The 25,000-nt window shown below is 61.2% G+C and overlaps 3 protein-coding genes across 4 annotated transcripts in view; 1 reads left to right on the plus strand and 2 right to left on the minus strand.

Moving 5' to 3' along the window:
* Positions 1-517: 517 nt before the first annotated feature.
* TRAPPC14 (trafficking protein particle complex subunit 14) lies at positions 518-17,614 on the plus strand. Of its 2 annotated transcripts, none has more exons than XM_068668335.1 (9): positions 518-656; positions 757-842; positions 2,051-2,171; positions 7,299-7,446; positions 8,260-8,342; positions 10,779-10,942; positions 12,467-12,621; positions 14,684-14,871; positions 16,944-17,614. In XM_068668335.1, the coding sequence occupies exons 3-9, from the start codon at positions 2,134-2,136 to the stop codon at positions 17,098-17,100; spliced, it is 933 nt and encodes a 310-aa protein (XP_068524436.1). In that variant the 5' UTR covers positions 518-656; positions 757-842; positions 2,051-2,133; the 3' UTR covers positions 17,101-17,614. The 2 variants fall into 2 exon arrangements, with proteins under 2 accessions (XP_068524436.1, XP_068524437.1); XM_068668336.1 differs by having other exon boundaries at positions 2,071-2,171.
* Positions 17,615-18,553: 939 nt separating this feature from the next.
* Positions 18,554-21,926, minus strand: LAMTOR4 (late endosomal/lysosomal adaptor, MAPK and MTOR activator 4). The gene is given in 5 exon segments (XM_068668338.1): positions 18,554-18,727; positions 18,729-18,760; positions 19,544-19,661; positions 20,875-20,955; positions 21,854-21,926. Coding segments are annotated over 5 exon segments (300 nt in total). The 5' UTR covers positions 21,857-21,926; the 3' UTR covers positions 18,554-18,661.
* Positions 21,927-22,721: 795 nt separating this feature from the next.
* Positions 22,722-25,000, minus strand: part of MBLAC1 (metallo-beta-lactamase domain containing 1) — a 2,720-nt gene continuing 441 nt past the window's right edge. The window contains exons 1-2 of the mRNA XM_068668337.1: positions 24,966-25,000; positions 22,722-24,067 (exon numbers count right to left, since the gene is read on the minus strand). The exon at positions 24,966-25,000 is cut by the window's right edge and continues 441 nt beyond it. Of these exons, the coding sequence (XP_068524438.1) occupies positions 23,318-24,001 (684 nt within the window). The 5' untranslated portion in view covers positions 24,002-24,067; positions 24,966-25,000 and the 3' untranslated portion in view covers positions 22,722-23,317. The remainder of the gene's footprint in view (positions 24,068-24,965) is intronic.

Here is a 25,000-nt window from a genome sequence, read left to right on the forward strand (position 1 = left end):
GGAGCTTGGGGACATTGTGGGGACACCGTGGGGACCATGGGGATCTCAGGGGCTGTGTGGGGACCCTGGGGACCTCTTGGGGATTTGGGGACAGTGCAGGGACCTTGGGGACCTCGGGGACGGCGTGGGGGACCTTGGGGACCTCGGGACACCGTGGGGACCTTGGGGGCGTCACAGGGACCTTGGGGACTTCTTGAGGACCTTGGGGAGACCGTGGGGACCTTGGGGACATCTTGGGGACCTCGGGGACAGTGTGAGGACCTCGGGGGTGGCCAAGGACCTTGTGGGGACCTTGGGGGCATCACAGGGACTTTCGGGGACCTTGGGGACACCGTGGGGACCTTGGGGACACCGCGGGGACACCCCAGCCCGCACCTCGCCACCACTTCAGTGCCACAGAGCCAGCACCGGGCCCCCCTCCCCGACCCCACAGCGGGATTTGGGGACATCACAGGCTGCTCTGCCACCTGGGGGTGGCCGCCCCATTGTCCCCGTTGTCCCCAACGTGTCCCCGACGTCCCCAGATCGTGGTGACAGTGTGGAAGAGGACACGGAGCCGGCCGAGCTGCAGGAGGGCGGCGGTTACCTGGGGCTGCTGCAGAGCCGCGCGCCCGCCCACGTCTTCCGCCAGGAGCAGGGCGCCTTCAAGGCCCAGGGTAGGGTCCCCTCCTGTCCCCTCCTGTCCCTTTGTGTCCCCTGGGGTCCCCTCCTGTCCCCCGGGGTCCCCCGGTGTCCCCTCAGCGCCTGTCCCCGCAGTGAGCACCCTGCTGACCGTGCTGCCGCCGCCGTGGTGCGGTGCCGCCAGCTGACCGTGTCCGGCAAGTACCTGACGGTGCTGAAAGGTGAGGGGACGTTTTGGGGACATTTTGGGGACACCACAGGGGCGGGGGGACACTATGGGGACGCTATGGGGTCAGGGGGACGCCACAGGGACGCTGTGGGGTGCTATGGGGCACTATGGGGACATTATCGGGGGCATAAATGGGGGCAGGGAGCAGGTAAATGATGTGCTGAAAGGTGAGGGGACGTTTTGGGGACATTTTGGGGACATTTTGGGGATGGGGGGACACTATGGGGACACTACGGGGTCAGGGGGACACCACAGGGACACTATGGGGCACTATGGGGACATTATCGGGGCATAAATGGGGACAGGGAGCAGGTAAATGATGGTGCTGAAAGGTGAGGGGATGTTTTGGGGACATTATGGGGACATTTTGGGGACACCACGGGGCAGAGGGGGACCCTGTGGGGACACCACGGGGATGGAGGGACCTTACGGGGACACTACGGGGTCAGGGGGACACTACAGGGACACTATGGGGACATTATCAGGACATAAATGGGGGCAGGGAGCAGGTAAATGATGGTGCTGAAAGGTGAGGGGAGGTTATGGGGACATTACGGGGACATTTTGGGGATGGGGGGACATTATGGGGACATTATGGGGATAGGGGACATAAATGGGGGCATTATGGGGACAGAAATGGGGAGAGCTGGGGTGGGGACAAGGATCCCAGGGTGAATGGGATGGGGACAGGGGACAGTTGGGATGGGGAAAGGGACCCCAGGATGTATGGGATTGGGGACAGGGACATTTGGGACAGGGACAGGGACCTTTGGGACAGGGACGGGGACCTTTGGGATAGGAACAGGGACCCCAGGGTGAATGGGATTGGGGACAGGGGCCTTGGGGACGGGACGAGGACCTTTGGACGGGGACAGGGACATCTGGGATGGTGACAGGGCCATTTGGGACGGGATAAGGACCTTGGAATGGGGACAGGGACATCTGGGACGGGGACAAGGACCTTTGGGACAAGGACAGGGACATTTGGGACGGACAAGGACCTTTTGGGATCGGACAGGGGCCTTTGGGACAAGGATGGGGACCTTTGGGATGGGGACAGGGACCTTGGGGATGGCACCAGGGACCCCAGGGTGAATGGGATTGGGGACAGGGACCTTGGGACGGGGACAGGGCCATTTGGGACGGGGACAAGGACATTTGGGGCCGGGGCCCGGAGCCAACGGCGCGCCGTGCCCGCAGTGCTGAACGGGTGCTCGCAGGAGGAGATCTCGCTGCGCGACGTCCGCATCCTGCCCAACTTCAACGCCAGCTACCTGCCCGTCATGCCCGACGGCTCCGTGCTGCTGGTCGATGACGTCTGGTGAGCCCCAAAACGCCCCAAAATGGCCCAAAATCACCCCAAAATGTCCACAAAACGGCCCCCACGGCCCTAACATAGCCCCGACAGCCCTAAAATGGCCCCAACCGCCTCCAAATGGCACCAAAACATCTCCAACATCCCTCAAACGTCCCCAGCACGGCCCCAAAACATCCCCAGTATTCCCCAAAATGTCCCCAAACAGCTCTAGTGTCCCCAAAACAGCTCCGATGTCCTCAAAACATCTCCAATGTCCCCCAAATGCCCCCAAAACATCCCCAGTGTTCCCCCAACATCCCCCAAATCGTCCCCAAATGTCCCCAAAACATCTCTAACATCCCTCAAATGTCCCAGCACGTTCTCAAAACATCCCCAAAATGCCCCAAAACATCCCCAAAATGCCCCCAAACAGCTCCGGTGTCCCAAAACAGCTCCAGTGTCCCAAAACAGCTCCACTATCCCCTAAAAGTCCGCCAGCCGTTCCTAATGGCCCACAAGTACCCTGAAAGCACCCCCAAAACATCTCCAACATCCCCAGTATTCCCCAAAATGTCCCCAAAACATCCCAGTGTTCCCCAAAATGTCCCCAAAACATCTCCAGTGACCCCAAACACCCCCAAAGCATCTCTCAACATCCCCCAAACATCCCCAAGTGTCCCCAAAACATCTTCAATGCCTCCAAACACCCCCAAAACATCCCCAAATCACCCCAACATCCCCCAAACCGTCCCCAAATGTCCCCAAACATCTCCAATGTCCTCAAAACATCTCCAATGTCCCCCAAATGCCCCCAAAACATCCCCAGTGTTCCCCCAACATCCCCCAAATCGTCCCCAAATGTCCCCAAAACATCTCTAACATCCCTCAAACGTCCCCAGCACGTTCTCAAAACATCCCCAAAATGCCCCCAAAACATCCCCAAAATGCCCCCAAAACAGCTCCAGTGTCCCCAAAACAGCTCCACTATCCCCTAAAAGTCCCCAGCCGTTCCTAATGGCCCACAAGTACCCTGAAAGCACCCCCAAAACATCTCCAACATCCCCAGTATTCCCCAAAGTGTCCCCCAAACATCCCCAGTGTCCCCCAAAATCGTCCCCAAAACATCTCCAGTGACCCCAAACACCCCCAAAGCATCTCTCAACATCCCCCAAACATCCCCAAGTGTCCCCAAAACATCTCCAATGCCTCCAAACACCCCCAAAACATCCCCAAATCACCCCCCAACATCCCCCAAACCGTCCCCAAATGTCCCCAAAACATCTCCAATATCCTCAAAACATCTCCAATGTCCCCCAAATGCCCCCAAAACATCCCCAGTGTTCCCCCAACATCCCCCAAATCGTCCCCAAATGTCCCCAAAACATCTCTAACATCCCTCAAATGTCCCCAGCACATTCTCAAAACATCCCCAAAATGCCCCCAAAACATCCCAAAATGCCCCCAAAACAGCTCTGGTGTCCCCAAAACAGCTCCAGTGTCCCCAAAACAGCTCCACTATCCCCTAAAAGTCCCCCAGCCGTTCCTAATGGCCCACAAGTACCCTGAAAGCACCCCCAAAACATCTCCAACATCCCCAGTATTCCCCAAAATGTCCCCAAAACATCCACAGTGTTCCCCAAAATGTCCCCCAAACATCCCCAGTGTCCCCAAAATGTCCCCAGAACATCCCCAATATCCCCCAAAATGTCCCAAAACACCTCCAGTGTCCCCCAACATACCCAAAACACCCTCAGTGTCCCCCAGGCATCCCCCAAACACCCCCAAAACATCTCCAACGTCCCCCAAACGTCCCCAAAATATCCCCAATGTTCCCCAAGAGTCCCCCAAACGCCCCCAAAACATCTCCAGTGTCCCCAGAACATCCCAAATATCCCCCAAAATGTCCCCAAAACATCTCCAGTGTCCCCCAAACACCCCCAAAGCATCTCCCAACATCCCCCAAACATCCCCAAGTGTCCCCAAAACATCTCCAATGCCTCCAAACACCCCCAAAACATCCCCAAATCACCCCAACATCCCCCAAACCGTCCCCAAATGTCCCCAAAACATCTCCAATGTCCTCAAAACATCTCCAATGTCCCCCAAATGCCCCAAAACATCCCCAGTGTTCCCCCAACATCCCCCAAATCGTTCCCAAATGTCCCTAAAACATCTCTAACATCCCCCAAACGTCCCCAGAGTGTCCTCAAAACGTCCCAATGTCCCCTAAAAGTCCCCCAGCCATTCCTAATGGCCCACAAGTACCCTGAAAGCACCCCCAAAACATCTCCAACATCCCCAGTACTCCCCAAAATGTCCCAAAACATCCCCAGTGTCCCCAAAACATCTCCAATGTCTTCAAACAACCCCCAAAACATCCCCAATGTCCCCCAAGCATCTCCAATGCCCCCAAAATATCCCCCAACATCCCCCCAGTGCCCCCAAAGCATCTCCAAAACATCCCCAATATTCACCAAACATCTCCAGTGTCCCCCAGGCATCCCCCAAATGCCCCCAAAACATGTCCAGTGTCCCCAAAACATCTCTAATGTTCCCCAAACAACCCCAAAACATCCCCAAAATGTCCCAAGCATCCCCACTATCCCCCCAAACGTCCTTAGAACATCCCCAGTGTCCCCAGAACATCCCCCAACATCCCCAAAATGTCCCCAAAACATCTCCAATGCCTCCAAACGCCCCCAAACATCCCCAACATCCCCAAAACGTCCCAAATCACCCCCAACATCCCCCAAACTGTCCCCAAATGTCTCCAAAACATCTCCAATGCCCCCAAATGCCCCCAAAACATCCCCAGTGCTCCCCAAACACCCCAAAACATCCCCCAAACCGTCCCCGCTGTCCCCCAAATGCCCCCAAAACATCTCCAATGCCCCCAAAACGTCCCCAAATCACCCCAAATGCCCCTCAAAACATCCCCAATGTCCCCCAAACACCCCAAAACATCCCCCAACATCCCCAAAACCGTCCCCACTGTCCCCCAAAGTCCCCCAAATGTCCCAAAATGCCCCAAAACATCTCCAATGCCCCCCAAAACATCCCCAATGTCCCCCAAACGCCCCCCAAACATCCCCCAACATCCCAACGTCCCGAAATCATCCCCCCAATGTCCCCAAAACGTCCCCAAAACATCTCCAAAACATCTCCAATGTCCTCAAAACATCTCCAATGTCCCCCAAATGCCCCCCAAACATCCCCAATGTTCCCCAAACACCCCCAAAACATCCCAATGTCCCCCATACACCCCAAAACATCCCCCAACATCCCCCAAAACATCCCCCAACATCCCCCAAACCGTCCCCACTGTCCCCCAATGTCCCCAAAATGTCCCCAAATGCCCCCAAAACATCTCCAATGCCCCCAAAACATCCCCAAATCACCCCTAAATGCCCCCCAAAACATCCCCAATGTCCCCCAAACGCCCCCCAAACATCCCCCAACATCCCCAACGTCCCGAAATCATCCCCCCAATGTCCCCAAAACGTCCCCAAAACATCTCCAAAACATCTCCAATGTCCTCAAAACATCTCCAATGTCCCCCAAATGCCCCCCAAAACATCCCCAATGTCCTCCAAACACCCCAAAACATCCCCCAACATCCCCCAGACCGTCCCCACTGTCCCCCAATGTCCCCAAAATGTCCCCAAATGCCCCCAAAACATCTCCAATGTCCCCCAAATGCCCCCCAGAACATCCCCAGTGCTCCCCAAACACCCCCAAAACATCCCCCAACATCCCCAAACCGTCCCCACTGTCCCCCAATGTCCCCCAAATGCCCCAAAACATCTCCAATGCCCCCAAAACGTCCCAAATCACCCCCAAATGCCCCCCAAAACATCCCCAATGTCCTCCAAACACCCCCAAAACATCCCCAACATCGCCCAAACCGTCCCCACTGTCCCCAAATGCCCCCAAAACATCTCCAATGTCCCCCAAATGCCCCCCAAAACATCCCCAATGTCCCCCATACACCCCCAAAACATCCCCCAACATCCCCCAGACCGTCCCCACTGTCCCCCAATGTCCCCAAAATGTCCCCAAATGCCCCCAAAACATCTCTAATGCCCCCAAAACATCTCCAAATCACCCTAAATGCCCCCAAAACATCCCAATGTCCCCCAAACGCCCCCAAAACATCCCCCAACATCCCCAACGTCCCCAAATCATCCCCCCAATGTCCCCAAACCGTCCCCAAAAATGTCCCCAAACCATCTCCAAAACATCTCCAATGTCCCAAAACATCTCCAATGTCCTCAAAACATCTCCAATGTCCCCCAAATGCCCCCAGAACATCCCCAATGTCCCCAAAACATCCCCCAACATCCCCCAAACCGTCCCCACTGTCCCCCAATGTCCCCAAATGCCCCCAAAACATCTCCAATGTCCCCCAAATGCCCCCAAAACATCCCCAATGTCCCCAAATGCCCCCCAACATCCCCAACGTCCCAAATCATCCCCCCAATGTCCCCAAAAATGCCCCCAAATGCCCCCAAAACATCTCCAGTGCCCCCAAAACATCTCCAATGTCCCCCAAATGCCCCCCAAAACATCCCCAGTGCTCCCCAAATGCCCCCAAAACATCCCCAACATCCCCAAACATCCCCAATCATTCCCCCAATGTCCCCAAACCGTCCCCAAAATGTCCCCAAACCATCCCCAAAACATCTCCAATGTCCCCAAAACATCTCCAATGTCCTCAAAACATCTCCAATGTCCCCCAAATGCCCCCAGAACATCCCCAATGTCCCCCAAACACCCCCAAAACATCCCCCAACATCCTCCAAACCGTCCCACTGTCCCCCAATGTCCCCAAATGCCCCCAAAACATCCCCAATGTCCCCCAAATGCCCCCCAAAACATCCCCAATGTCCCCCAAACACCCCCAAAACATCCCCCAACATCCCCAACGTCCCCAAATCATCCCCCCAATGTCCCAAACCGTCCCAAATGCCCCAAAACATCTCCAATGCCCCCAAAACATCTCCAGTGTCCCCCAAACACCCCCAAAACATCCCCCAACATCCCCCAAACCGCCCCCACTGTCCCCAAACCGCCCCCAACGTCCCCAAACCGTCCCCACTGTCCCCCGACGTCCCCAAACCGTCCCCAAACTGTCCCCAAATGTCCCCGCAGCCACCACTCGGGCGAGGTCCCGGTGGGCGCCTTCTGCCGCGTGGCGGGCGCGGGCTCGGCGTGTCCCTGCGCCCTGAGCGCCCTGGAGGAGCACAACTTCCTCTTCCAGCTCCAGGCCCCCGAGAGGCCCCCCGAGGACGCCAAGGAGGTGGGGGGGGCCCGGGAGGGGGCAGGGGGGCGTGGGGGGGCAGGGGGGTGTGGGGGGGGGGCAGGGGGGGTTTGGGGGTGCAGGGGGGAATGGGGGGAAATGGGGGGAAATGGGGATATGGGGGCAGCATGAGGGTTTTGGGGGGGCATGGGGATATCGGGGGGGGAACGGGGAATGGGGGGGACGGGGGAATGGGGGGGGAGCGGGGGGGGGCAGAGGAACAAGGGGGGCTAAAGGGGAGTGGGGGGAGCGGGGGGGGTTGGGGGTGCAGGAGGAAATGGGGGGAAATGGGGATATGGGGGCAGCATGGGGGAATAGGGGGGGCATGGGGATATGGGGGGGGAGTGGGGGGGGCAGGGGAACAAGGGGGGGCAGGGGGGTGTGGGGGGGGGCAGGTGGATTTGGGGGCGCAGGGGGGAATGGGGGGAAACGGGGGGAAGTGGGGATATGGGGGGGACAATGGGGATATGGGGGGGATATAGGGGGGCACAGGGGTGTAGGGGGGGAACGGGGTCAGGGAGATATGGGGGTGTGGGGGGGGGGCAGGGGCAAATGGGGAGAAACGGGGAAATGGGGGTATGGGGGGGGCAAGGGGGTGTGGGGGGGGCAGGGGGGAATGGGGGAAAATGGGGGGAAATGGGGATATATCATCCTTTTTGGGGGCGCCTTGGGGACCACCCCCAGGGTAACCCCGTTTGGGGACACTGGGGACCCCGAAATCCCCGCCCCTATTTGGGGGATGCCCCCCCCCCCCCTTGCCGGGGACAGGGGGGTGAGGATATTGGGGTCCCTTTGTGCCCCCCCCCCCCCCAGGGCCTGGAGGTGCCCCTGGTGGCCGTGGTGCAGTGGTCGACCCCAAAGCTGCCCTTCACCAGCAGCATCTACACACACTACCGGTGAGAGCCCCCCCCGACCCCAAAACCCACACCCCCAAACAGGAGGGACCCCGAAACCCCCACCCTAAACAGGAGGGACCCCAAAACCCCGACCCTAAACAGGGGGACCCCGAAAACCCCACCCTAAACAGGAGGGACCCCGAAACCCTGACCCCAAACAGGAGGGACCCCAAAGTCCTGTTCCAACGAGGAGGGACCCCAAAACCCCCACCCTAAATAGGAGGGACCCCAAACCCCCACCCTAAACAGGGGGAACCCTGAAACCCCAACCCCAAACAGGAGGGACCCCAAAACCCCGACCCTAAATAGGAGGGATCCCAAAACCCTGTTCCTAAACAGGAGGGACCCCAAAGTCCTGTCCCCTGCAAGGAGAGATCCCAAAACCAGAGGGACCCCAAAACCCCCTTCCCAAGAAGGAGGGACCCCAAAACCCTATCCCCAACAAGGAGGGACTCCAAAATCCCGACCCTAAACAGGAGGGACCCCAAAACCCCGTCCCTAAACAGGGGGGCCCCAAAGTCCAGTCCCCAAGAAGGAGGGACCCCAAAACCCTGACCCTAAACAGGAGGGATCCCAAACTCTGTCCCCCTGCAAGAAGAGATCCCAAAACCAGAGGGGACCCCAAAAACCCATTTCCAAGAAGGAGGGACCCCAAAACCCCATTCCCAAAACCAGAGGGACCCAAAACCCCATCCCCAACAAGGAGGGGCCCCAAAACTTCATCCCTAAATAGGAGGGGCCCCAAAACCCTGTTCCTAAACAGGAGGGGCCCCAAAGTCCTGTTCCAATGAGGAGGGACCCCAAAACCCCGTCCCTAAACAGGAGGGATCCCAAAACCCTGTCTCCAACAAGCATAGACCCCAAAACCGTGTCCCTAAATGGGAGCACCCCAAAAACCCGTCCCTAAACAGGAGGGGACCCCAAAACCCCATTCCTGAACAGGAAGACCCCAAAACCCTGTTGCCACTGTCCCCATCCCCTGTCCCCAGGCTGTGAGGTGACCCCCTTGATGTCCCTGTCCCCACACCATGTCCCTGTCCCCATGTCCCCAAGTCATGAGGTGTCCCCCCAATGTCCTTGTCCCCCCTCAATGTCCCCATCCCCGTGTCCCTGAGTTACGAGGTGCCCCCTGATGTCCCCACACCCCCGATGTCCCTGTCCCCGTGTCCCCGAGTTACAATTTGCCCCCCCGATGTCCCCCTCCCTTTGATGTCCCTGTCCCCATATCCCCAAGTTACAAGGTGCCCCCCCAATGTCCCTGTCCCCATGTCCCCAAACTAGGTGTCCCCTCAGTGTCCCTGTGTCCACAAGTTACGAGGTCCCCCCCTGATGTCCCTGTCCCTATATCCCCAAACTAGGAGGTGTCCCCTCAGTGTCCCCATGTCCCCAAGTTATGAGGTGCCCCCTCAGTGTCCCCAAGTTACGAGGTGCCCCCCTGATGTCCCCATCCCCCCCCTGATGTCCCTGTCCCCATGGCCCCAAGTTATGAGGTGCCCCCTCAGTGTCCCTGTCCCCATCCCCATGTCCCCAAACTAGGAGGTGCCCCCCTGATGTCCCCATCCCCCCCGATGTCTGTGTCCCCAAGTTACAAGGTGACCCTCTAGGTGTCCCTGTCCCCATACCATGTCCCTGTCCCCATGTCCCCAAACTAGGAGGTGTCCCCTCAGTGTCCCCATGTCCCCAAGTTACGAGGTGCCCCCCCCGATGTCCCCATCCCCATGTCCCCAAGCCATGAGGTGCCCCTCTAGGTGTCCCTGTCCCCATCCAATGTCCCCGTCCCTGTGTCCCCAAGTTATAAGGTGTTCCCCTTGATGTCCCCATCCCCCCTGATGTCCCCGTCCCCCCTGATGTCCCTGTCCCCATAGCCCCAACTTACAAGGTGCCCCCTCAGTGTCCCTGTCCTCATCCCCATGACCCAAAACTAAGAGGTGCTCCCCTTGATGTCCCCGTCCCCCCCCGATGTCCCTGTCCCCATGTCCCCAAACTATGAGGTGCCCCCCTGATGTCCCCGTCCCCCCCTGACGTCCCTGTCCCCCCCAGTGTCCCTGTCCCTATATCCCCAAACCAAGAGGTGTCCCCTCAGTGTCCCCATGTCCCTGAGTTACGACGTGCCCCCCTGACGTCCCTGTCCCCCCCTGACATCCCCGTCCCATTGATGTCCCTGTCCCCATGTCCCCAAACTATGAGGTGCCCCCCTGATGTCCCTGTCCCCATGTCCCCAAGCTGTGAGGTGCCCCCTCAGTGTCCCCATGTCCCCAACTCATAAGGTCCCCCCCTGACATCCCTGTCCCCTTGAAGTCCCTGTTCCCCCCCTGATGTCCCCATCCCCATGTCCCCAAACTATGAGGTGCCTCCCTGACGTCCCTGTCCCCTTGATGTCCCCGTCCCCCCCCGCTGTCCCCGTGTCCCCCCCGCTGTCCCCGTGTCCCCCCCCAGGCTGCCCAGCATCCGCCTGGAGCGTCCCCGCTTCGTGATGACGGCCGCCTGCGAGTCCCCAGTGCGCGCGCGCCAGCGCTTCACCGTCACCTACACCCTGCTCAACGAGCTGCAGGACTTCCTCGCCGTGCGCCTCGTCTGGACGCCCGACACCGCCACCGCCGGTGCGACGGGGACAGGGGGACCAGGGGACAGGAGAGGGGACGGGATGGGGACAGGGAGAAGGAGAGGGGATGGGGACAGGGGACAAGGGGACAGGAGTGGGGATGGGATGGGGATGGAATGGGATGGGGACAAGGGACAGGGACAGGGGACAGGGATGGGGACAGGGACAAGGGGACAGGATGGGGACGGGGACAGGGACAGGGAGAGGGGATGGGGACAGGGGACAAGGGGACAGGGGACAAGGGACAGGATGGGGATGGAATGGAATGGGGACAGGGGATGGGGACAGGGGACAAGGGGACAGGGAGAGGGGATGGGGATGGGATGGGGATAGGGGACAGGGAACAGGATGGGATGGGACGGGGACGGGGACAGGGGACAAGGGGACAGGGACAGGGAGAGGGGATGGGGACAGGGAGAGGGGACAGGATGGAATGGGGATGGGATGGGGACGGGACAAGAATGGGGACAGGAACAGGGATGGGGACAAGGGGACAGGATGGGGGTGGGGATGGGGACAAGGGGTCAGGAATGGGGACAGGGTGGGGATGGGGACAGGATAGGGACAAGGGAGTGGGGAAGGGTGGGGACAGGGGACAAATATGGAAAAGAGAGGGGCCAGGATGGGGTCAGGCTCAGCGGGGGGGGACAAGTGAGGGGCTGAGAGGGACCGGGAGGGGACAAGGGAGGCCAGGAGGGGACAAGGGTGACCAGGAGGGGACAAAGGAGGCCAGGAGAGGACAATGAGTGACCAGGAGGGGACAGGGGAGGTAGGGGAGTCTGGAAGGGGACAAGGGTGACAGGGAGGGGACAGGAGGCCAGGAGGGGACAAGGGAGGCTGGGAGGGGACAACGGTGACAGAGAGGGGACAAGGGAGGCCAGGAGGGGTCGGTGGAGGCCGGGAGGGGACAGAGGAGGCCGGGAGGGGACAGGGGAGGCCAGGAAAAGAAAAGGGAGGCCAGGAGGGGACAGGGGTGACCTGGAGGGGACAGGAGAGGCCGGGAGGGGACGGGGGAGGCCAAGAGGGGACAAGGGAGGCTGGGAGGGGACAAGGGTGACAGGGAGGGGACAGGGGTGACCAAGAGGGGACAAGGGAGGCTGGGAGGGGACAAGGGTGACAGGGAGGGGACAGGGGAGGCCAGGAGGGGTTGGTGGAGGCCGGGAGGGGACAGGGGTGACAGGGAGGGGACAGAGGAGGCCAGGAGGGGTCAGTGGAGGCCAGGAGGGGACAGGAGGCCAGGAGGGGACAAGGGTGACAGGGAGGGGACAAGGGAGGCCAGGAGGGGACAGTGGAGGCCGGGAGGGGACAAGGGTGACAGGGAGGGGACAGGGGAGGCCAGGAGGGGTTGGTGGAGGCCAGGAGGGGTCGGTGGAGGCCGGGAGGGAACAGAGGAGGCCGGGAGGGGGACAGGGGTGACAGGGAGGGGACAAGGGAGGCCAGGAGGGGTCGGTGGAGGCTGGGAGGGGACAGCGGAGGCCAGGAGGGGACAGGAGGTGACAGCGGCCTCCCCCGCCCCCCCCAGGAAAGTCCCTGTCGGGCCCCGAGCGCCGCGCCACGCAGGCGGCCCTGGACGCCATCGTGTGCCACACGCCCCTCACCAACCTGGGCTCCTCGCGCAAGGGCAGCGCCCGCACCATCCGCGTCGCCTTCCAGGCCCTGCGCGCCGGCCTCTTCGAGGTGGGGGAGGCCCCGGGGGGAGGCCCCGGGGACGGGGGGAGGCCGGGAGGGGAAGGGGAGGCTGGGAGGGGAGGGGAAGGGAAGGGGGGAGGGATGGGGGAGGACGGGCGGGGGGCTCGTGGGGTCGCCACGGGTGGGAGGTTCCCTTCTGGCCATGGGTTTGGCTGAGGGGCCTCCGGGGTCAAAAAACGGAGGCTGAATTAGGGGAGGACAAATGAGTAGAGGCCAAACGAGGAGGCCAAATTAGAGGAGGCTGAACGAGGAGGGGAGGCCAAATGGGGAAATTCATGGTGTCTCCGTGTCCCTATGTCCCCTCCTCGACCCCATATTCCTCTGCCCGCTCTTGAGGTGAGGCCGGGGACCTCCGGGGCCAAAAAAGGGAGGCCAAATGAGGAGAGGAGGCCAAATGAAGGGAAGATGAATGAGAAAGGGAGGCCAAATGGGGAAATTCATGGTGTCTTTGCGTCCCTACATCCCCTCCTCGACCCTATAGTCCTCTGCCTGCCCTTGAGGTGAGGCTGGAGGCCACCAGAGCCAAAATGGGGAGGAAAAATTAGGGGAGGACAAACAAGGGGAGGCCAAACAAGGAGGAGAGGACAAATTAGAGGAGGATGAATGAGAAAGGGAGGCCAAATGGGGAAATTCATGGTGTCTTTGTGTCCCTACATCCCCTCCTCGACCCCATATTCCTCTGCCTGCCCTTGAGGTGAGGCCAGAGGCCACCAGAGCCAAAATGGGGAGGAAAAATTAGGAGAGGCCAAACGAGAAGAAGAGGCCAAAAGAGAGGAGGCCAAATGAGGGGAGGATGAATGAGAAAGGGAGGCCAAATGGGAAAATTTATGGTGTCTCCATGTCCCTATGTCCCCTCCTCGACCCCATATCCCTCTGCCCGCCCTTGAGGTGAGGCCGGGGACCTCCAAGGCCAAAATCTGGAGGCCAAATTAGGGGAGGCCAAAACGAGGAGGAGAAGAGGCCAAAAGAGAGGGGAGGATGAATGAGGAGGGGAGGCCAAATGGGGAAATTCATGGTGTCTCCGTGTCCCTATGTCCCCTCCTCGACCCCATATTCCTCTGCCTGCCCTCGAGGCGAGGCTGGAGGCCTCCAGGGCCAAAAAGGGGAGGCCAAATTAGGAGAGGCCAAAATGAGGAGGAGAAGAGGCCAAATTAGAGGAGGCTGAACGAGGAGGGGAGGCCAAATGGGGAAATTTATGGTGTCTTTGCGTCCCTACATCCCCTCCTTGACCCCATATTCCTCTGCTCACCCTTGAGGTGAGGCCAGAGGCCTCCAGGGTCAAAAAACGGAGGCTGAATTAGGGGAGGACAAATGAGGGGAGGCCAAACGAGGAGGAGAGGACAAATTAGAGGAGGCCAAATGGGGAAATTCACGGTGTCTCCATGTCCCTATGTCCCCTCCTCGACCCCATATCCCTCTGCCCTCCCTTGAGGTGAGGCTGGAGGCCACCAGGGCCAAAATGGGGAGGCCAAATTAGGGGAGGCCAAAACGAGGAGGAGAAGAGGCCAAATTAGAGGAGGCTGAACGAGGAGGGGAGGCCAAATGGGGAAATTCATGGTGTCTCCATGTCCCTATGTCCCACCTCGACCCCATATTCCTTTGCCCGCTCTTGAGGAGAGGCCGGGGACCTCCGAGGCCAAAAAAGGGAGGCTGAATTAGGGGAGGACAAATGAGTAGAGGCCAAACGAGGAGAGGAGGCCAAATTAGAGGAGGCCAAATGGGGAAATTCATGGTGTCTCCGTGTCCCTATGTCCCCGCCTCGACCCCATATCCCTCTGTCTGCCCTCGAGGAGAGGCCGGGGACCTCCGAGGCCAAAATCTGGAGGCCAAATTAGGGGAGGCCAAATATGGGGAGGCCAAACGAGGAGAAGAGGCCAAAAGAGGGGAGGCCAAATGGGGAAATCCACCGCATCACCGTATCCCTACAACCCCACCCCGACCCCATATCCCTCTGCCCTCCCTCGAGGCGAGGCCGGGGGCCTCCGGGGCCAAAAAGGGGAGGCCGGGGGGGGGTCCCGGGCCTCCCCCCGACCCCCCCGTGCCCCCCCAGCTGTCTCAGCACATGAAGCTGAAGCTGCAGTTCACGGCCAGCGTGGGCAGCGCCGAGGCGCGGGCGCTATCGCGACGCAGCAGCCCCGGCAGCCCGGCGGTGAGGGACCTGGTGGAGAGGCACCAGGCGGGCCTGGGGCGCTCCCAGTCCTTCTCCCACCAGCAGCCGGCCCGCGGCCACCTCATCAGGTGGGTTTTGGGGCGAAAAACGGGGATTTTGGGCAATATACGTGGGTTTTGGGGAGAAATATGGAGTTTTGGGGGGAAATATGGGGGTTTTGGGGTATGGGGTCGGATCTGGGGCGCTCCCAGTCCTTCTCCCACCAGCAGCCGGCCTGCGGACAGCTCATCAGGTGGGTTTTGGGGTGAAAAACGGGGATTTTGGCCAATATATATATAATTTGAGGAGGGAAATATAGAGATTTGGGGGGAAATAGGCGATTTTGGGGGGGGAAATACGGGGGTTTTGGGGTATGGGGTCAGATCTGGGGTGCTCCCAGTCCTTCTACCACCAGCAGCCGGCCCGCGGCCACCTCATCAGGTGGGTTTTGGGGCGAAAAACAGGGATTTTGGGCAATATATGTTTTTTTGGGGGGGAGATTGGGGTGTTTTGGGGGGCTTTGGGGGGGATATATGGGTGTTTTGGGGTATGGGGTCAGGCCTGGGGCGCTCCCAGTCCTTCTCCCACCAGCAGCCGGCCCGCGGCCACCTCATCAGGTGGGTTTTGGGGCAAAAAACGGGGATTTTGGGCAATATACGTGGGTTTTGGGGAGAAATATGGAGTTTTGGGGGGAAATATGGGGGTTTTGGGGTATGGGGTCAGATCTGGGGTGCTCCCAGTCCTTCTCCCACCAGCAGCCGGCCCGCGGCCACCTCATCAGGTGGGTTTTGGGGTGAAAAAGGGGGATTTTGGGCAATATACATAGGGTTTGGGGGGAGATTGGGGTGTTTTAGGGGGCTTTGGGGAGGATATATGGGTGTTTTGGGGTATGGGGTCAGGCCTGGGGCGCTCCCAGTCCTTCTCCTATCAGCAGCCAGCCCGTGACCACCTCATCAGGTGGGTTTTGGGGCGAAAAACGGGGATTTTGGGCAATATATGGGGGTTTGGGGGAAGTATGAGAGTTTTTTGGGGAGTTCTGGGGGGAAATATGAGGGTTTTGGGGTATGAGATTGAATCTTGGGCGCTCCCAGTCCTTCTCCCACCAGCAGCTGGCCCGCAGCCACCTCATCAGGTGGGTTTTGGGGCCAAAAACGGGGATTTGGGGCAATATATGTTTTTTTGGGGTGGAGATAGGGGTGTTTTCGGAGGGTTTGGGGGGGAAATATGGGGGTTTTGGGGTATGGGGTTGGGCGCGGGGTGCTCCCAGTCCTTCTCCCACCAGCAGCCGGCCTGCGGCCACCTCATCAGGTGGGTTTTGGGGCGAAAAACGGGGATTTGGGGCAATATATATTTAATTTGAGGAGGGAAACATAGAGATTTGGGGGGAAATAGGCGATTTGGGGGGGAAATATGGGGGTTTTGGGGTATGGGGTCAGGCCTGGGGCGCTCCCAGTCCTTCTCCCACCAGCAGCCAGCCCGCGGCCACCTCATCAGGTGGGTTTTGGGGCGAAAAACGGGGATTTTGGGCAATATATGTTTTTTTGGGGGGGAGATTGGGGTGTTTTGGGGGGCTTTGGGGAGGATATATGGGTGTTTTGGGGTATGGGGTCAGGCCTGGGGCGCTCCCAGTCCTTCTCCCACAAGCAGCCAGCCCGCAGCCACCTCATCAGGTGGGTTTTGGGGTGAAAAACGGTGATTTTGGGCAATATATGGGGGGTTTTGGGGAGAATATGAGAGTTTTGGGGAGAAATATGGAATTTTGGGGGGAAATACAGGTGTTTTGCGGTATGGGGTCGGGTCTGGGGCGCTCCCAGTCCTTCTCCCACCAGCAGCCAGCCCTTGGCCACCTCATCAGGTGGGTTTTGGGGCAAAAAAACAGGGATTTGGTGCAATACATGGCGGTTTTGGGGCAAATAAGGGCGTTTGGGGGGAAATATGGGGATTTGGGGGTATGTGGGGGGGGGGGTTTGGGGTATGGGGTCAGACCTGGGGACACCCCCAGTCCTCCCCCCAGCATCCCCCCCTTTTGGGGATACTTTGTGCCGCCCCCCCCATTTTTTGGGACCACTTTGAGCCCCCAGCCCTTTGGGGGACCATTTTATACCCACGATCCCTCTTTTTGGGACATTTTGGGGTGCCCCCCCCCTTTTCTTTTTTCCAGGTCGGGCAGCGTGATGGAGCGCCGCGCCATCACCCCCCCCGTGGGGTCCCCGGTGGGACGCCCCCTCCCCGCGCCCCCCCCGGAGCGAGCGGCCCTGTCCCTCGACAAAATCGCCAAGAGGGAGTGCAAGGTGCTGGTGGTGGAGCCCGTCAAGTGACCCCCCCCCAAAAAAAAAAACCCAAAATCGGCTTTTGGGGGGGGGATTTGGGGCAGGGGGCGCGCGGGGACCCTGTTTTTTTTAGGGGGGGGGGCTGAGCCTGTTGCTTCGCTGCCACGTGCCACTGTGGGGGGGGGGGGGGGGGACACAAAGGGGTTGTCCCCAAGCCTGGGGGACAAAAGGGGACCCCAAATTGGGGTGACAAAGGGGGGGTCCCCAATCCCAGGGGGGGGCTGGGGGGGGCACACAATGATTTTAGGGACGGGGGGGACGCGTCCCGCGCTGTTTACATGATCCGGCTGCTTTTGGGGACAAAACGGGGGGATTTGGGGCCGTTGGGGACCCGCACTGCCAAGCCCTGTGCCCCTTTTGGGGGGGGGGGGGGGCAATGGGGACGTCCCCTCGTTGTCACCCCCCCCCCCCCTCCCTCCCCCCCCCGGCCACGGGTGGCACTTTACGTCTGTGTTATTTATTGGGGCCAATAAAGGCGGCGGCGCCGCCGGGGTGACGGTGACATCGGGGTGACAATGGCATTGGGGGGTGGCAGTGACATCAGGGGGGTGACAATGGCATCGGGGGGGTGGCGGTGACATAGGGGTGGTGGCGGTGACATCGGGGGGGTGATAATGGGATTGGGTGACAAGGTGACAAGGAGAGTGGGGTGGTGACAGTGATGCTGGGACGGTGACAAGGACATTGTGATGGTGACAATGGCACTGGGATGGTGACAATGACATTGTGACAAGTACAGTGGGATGGTGACGAGGACACTGGGGTGGTGACAATGACACAGGGATGGTGACAAGGACACCGTGGTGGTGACAGTGACATGATGGTGACAGACACCTTGATGGTGGCAGTGACACTGGGATTGTGACAAGGACACTGGGATGGTGACAGCGACATTGTGACAGTGACACTGGGATGGTGACAAGGGTACCGGGTGAAAATGACACTGGGATGGTGACAATGTGGTGGTGACAAGGATACTGGGATGGTGACAAGGGTACTGGGACGGTGACAAGGACATTGTGATGGTGACAACGGCACTGGGGTGGTGACAACAACACTGGGATGGTGACAGTGGCACTATGGTGGTGACAGTGACTGGGATGGTGACAAGGACCTCGTGCTGGTGACAAGGACACTGGGTGAAAATGACACTGGGATTGTGACAAGGACACTGGGATGGTGACAGGGACACTGGGATGGTGACAATGTGGTGACAATGACATTGTGGTAGCGACAATGACGCTTGGATGGTGACAGTGACACTGGGGTGGTGACAAGGACACTGGGATGGTGACAATGTAGCAGTGACAGTGACACTGGGGCGGTGACAGTGACGTTGGGATGGTGACAAGGACACCACGACGGTGACAGTGACACAGCCGAGCCCGCCGTCCCCAAAACGCCCCATTCCCCCTCCAAAAAAAAAAAAAAACGAGGCCAATTTGGGGACACGGGGACACCATTTATTGCCTCGGCCCCGTGGGGGGGGACACCAGGGGACGCGGTGGTGGCCTTGGGGACACGGTGGTGGCCTTGGGGACGCGGTGGCTCAGGCGGTGGCGGGCTCCTGGGTGCGGTTCTGGCGTTTCACCACGAAAAGCTTCTGGGCCGAGGGGGGTGACGAGCAGGGAGTGGTCCCCAAACACCACTGCGGGGACATTTGGGGACATTTGGGGACATTGGGGACACTGCCACCCCCCCAAGGACACCATGGGCACGGGGACAGGATGGGTGTGGGGACACCGCCACCGCCCTGGGGACACTGCGGGCACGGGGAGAGTGGGGACACCGATGGTCTGGGGACACTGATGGCGCTGCCACCACCTTGGGGACACCGGTGGCAGTGCCACTGTGGGGACAGGGGGACAAAAGGGACACTGACGTCACCCCAGGGACACCAGTGGCACTGCCACCACCTTGGGGACAGGATAAATACGGGGCCACCTCCATTTTGGGGACACTGGTGACACTGCCACCATAGGGACAGGGGGACAAAAGGGACACTAACATCACCCTGGGGACACCAGTGGCAGTGCCACCCTGTTGGGGACACCGGTGACAGTGCCACCACCCCCTTGGGGACACCAGTGACACCCCCACTATAGGGACGGGATGAGTATGGGGCCACCGCCACCACCCTGGGGACACTGGTGGCAGTGCCACCACCTTGGGGACAGGACAGATACGGGGTCACCCCCATCTTGGGGACACTGTCACCCTGTTGGGGACACCAGTGGCACTGCCACCACCCCCTTGGGGACACCAGTGACACCCCCACTATAGGCACAGGGCGAGCATGGGGCCACCGCCACCCCCCTGGGGACAGGACAAACACGGGGCCACCTCCATTTTGGGGACACCGGTGGCAGTGCCACCCCGTTGGGGACACCGGTGGCAGTGCCACCCCCTTGGGGACAGGGCTGTCACTCACCCGAGAGGCGGCGGAAGGGGGGCTGGTGGCCGCGGGGCAGCCGCAGCCCGCAGGCGGTGGCCACCAGCCCCGCCAGCACGGTGGCCGTGCGCTCGTCGTTCTCCAGGTCCCCCGCCGACTGGGGACAGCCGTGTCACACGATGTCCCCAACGTCCCCAACGTCCCCAACGTCCCCAAATGGCCCTAAATAGCCCCGTTCGCCTGGCCCCAAGTGGCCCCAAATGGCCCCATCCCGACCCCAAAAGCCTCCCGTGCTTCTGCTCCTGTCTCCGAAGTCACTTAGCCCTGTCCCCAAATGTCCCCAAGTGTCCCCAAAGCTCGCCTGTCCCTGTCCCCCATCCCCAAAAGTCTTGTGGCCCCATTCCCAAACATCCCCTGATGTCCCCAGAGGTCCCCAAAGGTTCCCCAGAGGTCCCCAAACATCCCCATCCCCAAGTGTCCCCAAAGGTCCCCATCCCCTAGGGTCTCCAAAGGTCCCTGATGTCCCCAAATGTCCCCAAACATCCCCAGACGTCCCCAAACATCCCCAGTGTTCCCAAACATCCACAAAGGGCCCCAAATATCCCTGTCCCCAAAGTCCCCAAATATGCCCGTCCCCAGATGTCCCCAAAGTCTCCAAATATCCCTGTCCCCAAACATCCCCGGATGTCCCCAAGTGTCCCCAAACGTCCCCAGAGGTCCCCAAATATCCCCATCTGCAAGTGTCCCAAATGTCCCCAGGTGTCCCTAAAGTGTCCCCAGATATCCCCATCCCCAAATGTCCTCAGATGTCCCCAATGTCCCCATCCCCAATTTCCCCAGATGTCCCCAAAGGTCCCCAATGTCCCCAAATATCCCCATTCCCTAGTGTCCCTAAAGGTCTCCAAATGTCCCCAGATGTCCCCAAACATCCCCAAGCATCCCCAGTGTCCCCAAATATCCCCAAGTGTCCCCAGATGTCCCCAAACGTCCCCAGATGTCCCAAATATCTCCATCTCCCAATGTCCCCAGATGTCCCCAAGTGCCCCTGATGTCCCCGAAGTCCCCAGATATCCCCATCCCCTAGTGTCCCCAAAGGTCCCCAGTGTCCCGAAACATCCCCATCCACAAACGTCCCCAGATGTCCCCATCTCCCAATGTCCCCAAGTGTCCCCAGATGTCCCCAAATATCCCCGTTCCCAATGTCCCCAGATGTCCCCAAAGTCCCCAGATATCCCCATCCCCTACTGTCCCCAGATGTCGCCAAACGTCCCCAGTGTCCCCAAACATCCCCGGTGTCCCCAAATATCCCCGTTCCCAATGTCCCCAAAGGTCCCCAGATGTCCCCAAGTGTCCCCAGTGTCCCCGCTCACGGCCAGCACGGCGCCATCGCAGATGACGAGGTATCCCAGCTGGTCGGGGACGCGCTCCAGGCCCTGCGTCAGCGCCGTCGTCTGGGGACGGGGGGGACACGGGGGGGACACGGGGGGGTGACACGGGGACACACGTCACCGCCGCCCCCAGTGCCCCCCCCACGCTGCTGGCCCAGTCCTCCCAGTGCCCCTCCAGGCTCCCAGTTTCTCCCCTTTCTCCCCAGTGCCCCTGGTTTCCCCCCCAGTTCTCCCAGTTACCCATCCCAGTGCCCCCCAGTGCCCCCAGTTGCCCCCCAGTTCTCCCAGTTTCTCCCCAGTTCTCTCAGTTTCTCCCCAGTGCCCCCAGTTTCCCCCCCAGTTCTCCCAGTTCCTCCATCCCAGTGCCCCCCAGTTCTTCCAGTTGCCCCCCAGTTCTCCCAGTTACCCATCCCAGTGCCCCCCAGTTCTCCCAGTTACCCATCCCAGTGCCCCCAGTTGCCCCCCAGTTCTCCAAGTTTCTCCCCAGTGCCCCCGGTTGCCCCACAGTTCTCCCAGTTCACCCAGTTTCTCCCCAGTGCCCCCACTTTCACATCCCACTTGCCCCAGTTCCCCCCCAGTGATCCCAGTTTCCCCCAGTGCTCGCATCCCAGTGCCCCCCAGTTCACCCAGTTTCCTCCCAGTTCTCCCAGTGCCCCCATCCCAGTGCCCCCCAGGCTCCCAGTTCTCCGCCAGTTCTCCCAGTGCCTCCCAGTTCTCCCAGTTTCCCTCTAATGCTCCCACCCAGGCTCCCCAGTTTCCCCCCAGTTCTCCCAGTACCTCCCAGTTTCCAACCAGTCCCCCCCAGTTCTCCCAGTACCCCCCAGTTTCCCCATCCCAGTGCCCCCAATTTCTCTCCCAGTTCTCCCAGTGCCCCCCAGTTCACCCAGTTTCCCCCCAGTTTCCCCCCCAGTTCTCCCAGTTTCCCCCCAGTGCCTCCCAGTTCCCCCAGTTCCCCTCTCACCATCTCCCCTCTCCGGCCCCGGTCAGCTGACCGCCCCGCCCCGCCCCTTTCCCATTCTGCCACCCGATTGGCTGAGAGCCCCGTCCATCACCCACCAGGCCCCGCCCCTCCCCTCCCGCCCCTCCCCTCTCTGCCCGCCAATGGGAGCGCGCGCCGCGGGAAGGGGGCGTGGTCTGCTCGTTAATATTAATGAGATAATTTGCATAAAGCGCGCGCCTCCGCCTCCTGTGTTCCTGGGCCCCCCCCAAACTGGGACAACCCCCCCCTCCCAGTAACCCCCCCATACTGGGACCCTCCCATTCCCCCCCCCCCCCCAAACTGGGACTCCCCCAGTTCCGCCCCCATACTGGGAACCCCCTCAGTTCCCCCCCAAACTGGGCGACCCCCCCCAGTGCCCCCCCCATACTGGGACCCCCCCCAATTCCACCCCCAAACTGGGACCTCCCCCCATACTGGGACCCCCCCAGTGCCCCCCCCAAACTGGGACCCCCCCCCAAGTGCCTCCCCCCATACTCAGACCCCCCCAGTTCCCCTCCCAAACTGGGACCCCCCCAGTGCCCCCCCCCCCCATACTGGGACCTCCCCAGTATCCCCCCCATACTGGGACCCCCCCAATTCCCCACATACACTGGGATCCCCCCCAGTGCCCCCCCCCATACTAAGACCCCCCCCCCGAGTGCCCCCCCATACTCAGACCCCCCCCAGTTCCCTTCCCAAACTGGACCCCCCCCCCATTGCCCTCCCCATTCTGGGGCCCCCCAATTCCCCTCCCCACCATAGACCCCCCCCCATACTTGCCCCCTCCCCCCCCCTTGGGGACACCCCGAGGTTCCCTCCTCACCCCAATGAGAGGCAGCACCACGGGGGGGGGGGGGGGCTGCTCGGGGGCTTTATTTCCTTTTTGGGGGGGTTCTGGGGGTCTTTGAGGCCTTGGGGACACCCCTGGGGCTGTCCCCTTTGCTTGGGGACACCCCCAGGGGTCCCCCCCCGTCCTTTGGGGTCACCCCCAGATCCCATTTTCTTTGGGGACATCCTTGGGGGGGTCTCCCCTGTCCTTTGGGACCCCCCCAGGGGCCCCCCCTCTTTCTTGGGGACATCCCCGGGGGCCCCCCCTCTTTCTTAGGGACACCCCCAGGATCCCATTTTTTTGGGGGACATCCCTGGGGGGGGGTCTCCCTGTCCTTTGGGGACCCCCCCTCTTTCTTGGGGACACCCCCAGGATCCCATTTTTTTGGGGGACATCCTTGGGGGGGGTCTCCCTGTCCTTTGGGGACCCCCCCAGGGGCCCCCCCTCTTTCTTGGGGACATCCCTGGGGGTCTCCCCTGTCCTTTGGGGCCCCCCCCAGCTCTCCCCCATTTATTTTGGGTACACCCCCAATCCCACCTCCTCAATCCCACCCCAGGGCAGAAAAACGAGGATGGGGGGGCCCCATTTTCCCCCCCCCACCCCTTTACCCCCCCCCCTTACCCCCCCTCCCTAAAAACCCTGAAGGGCGCCCCGTGTCCCGGCACCACCACGTCGGCCACCTCCAGCACCTTGCGGCGGCTCCGTTCCTGCTCGGGGGGGTCCTCGCTCAGCGCCCCCCACACCCCCTGGTCCCCCTCCCTCTCGAACAAATCCCCCGCCGCCACCACCGTCCCCAGCGACGTCCCCGTCACCGCCACGCTGACGTGGGCCCGCACGTGGCCCGGGGTGGGCAACACCTCCACGTAACCCGGGTGGGGGGCGTAAGGGACCCCCCGGGCTAAATCCAAGGGGACATAACGCCCCCCCCCCTCGTTGTCATCGTCCCCCCCCCCCCAGGGCCGGCTGAGGTCGAAGCCCACCAGCACCCAGGCTCGGGGGAAGAGGTTGAGGTTCCCCACGTGGTCCGAGTGGCCGTGGGTGCAAAGGACGTGGGTGACGTTTTCGGGGGGGGTCCCGGCGGCTTCCAGTCGAGCCAGGAGGCGGCGGCAGCCCCACGGCCCCCCCGTGTCCACCAGGGCGGTGACGGGGCCCCCCCGGATGAGGGTGACGGAGCAGTCGGCGAGGAAGGAGCCGTCCTCATCCTCGGGGCGGCTGAAGCCCTCCTGCAGCACCCGCACGCTGTACGGGGTGCCCGGCACCTCCAGGGCCCCCAAGGGTGCTGTGCGCACCCCCGGCAGCATTTTTTATTGATTTATTATTATTTTTTTTTTTAATTTTTTTGGGGGGGGTCATCAGGGGTCATCAGGCTGCAGAAGGGGAGGGGAAGGGGTCAGGGAGGGGCTCCGACAGCCCCTCGGGGACCCCAAAAGTGGCTCCTGGCACCACTCAGGACTCCATGCCCCCCCCCCCATGACCCCAATGCCCCCCCCACATCTGTCCCCATCACCCCAATGTCCCCCCCCCCACCCCCATGGGCCTTCTATGACCCCAATTTTTCCCCCAATCCCCCCCCATGACCCCTAAAGGTCTCCCCCATGGCCCCCCAGGACCCCAATGCCCCCCTCCATGGTCCACCCATGACCTCGGTTGTCCCCCCAACCCCCCCCATGACCCCAATGCCCCCCCATGACCCCAGTCCCCCCCCATGACCCCAATCCCCCCCCATGACCCCAATGCCCCCCCCCCACCTGCCCCTATGACCCCAATGGGCCCCCTCCTCACTCCAAAGGTCCCCCAGTGACCCCCCCCCAATTGTCCCCCCTGACCCCAATTGTCCCCCCCCCGGGACCCCAACGTTTCCCCCCAACACCCCCACGACCCCAATGCCCCCCCCATCACCCCAATTGTCGCCCCCACCCCCCAGTGCTCCCCCCCAGTGCCCCCCAGTACCCCAATGCCCCCCCCCACCATGGCCCCCCAGGACCCCAATTGCCCCCCCATCACCCCAAAGCCCCCCCCATCACGCCCAGGACCCCAATAATTTTCCCCCGGCCCCAATTGGCCCCAATTGGCCCCAATTGGCCCCCCTGCACCCCCCTTTTTTCCCCCCCCCCCCCCCAATGGTGAATCCCCGCCACCCCTCTGGGCGCCGCCATCTTTAAAGCGAAGCCGCCTGCGCGCCGCCATCTTGGAAACGGAACCCGCCCCCCGCATGGGCGCCGCCATCTTGGGGAGGAGGACGGCAAGCAGCGAGGGACAAAATACCTCAAAAGGCGTTTTCACGCTCCTCTTTTCCTCAC

This window comes from Anas acuta, unplaced genomic scaffold, assembly GCF_963932015.1.
Source record: "Anas acuta unplaced genomic scaffold, bAnaAcu1.1 SCAFFOLD_366, whole genome shotgun sequence".
NCBI classification, from domain to species: Eukaryota; Metazoa; Chordata; class Aves; order Anseriformes; family Anatidae; genus Anas; species Anas acuta.

Coding starts and splice junctions, on each gene's coding strand:
- TRAPPC14 (XM_068668335.1), top strand. CDS start 2,134: ATGCCCGACGGCTCCGTGCTGCTGGTCGATGACGTCTG. Junction 2,172..7,298: donor CTGCTGGTCGATGACGTCTG/GTGAGCCCCAAA, acceptor ATGTCCCCGCAG/CCACCACTCGGGCGAGGTCC. Junction 7,447..8,259: donor CCCCCGAGGACGCCAAGGAG/GTGGGGGGGGCC, acceptor CCCCCCCCCCAG/GGCCTGGAGGTGCCCCTGGT.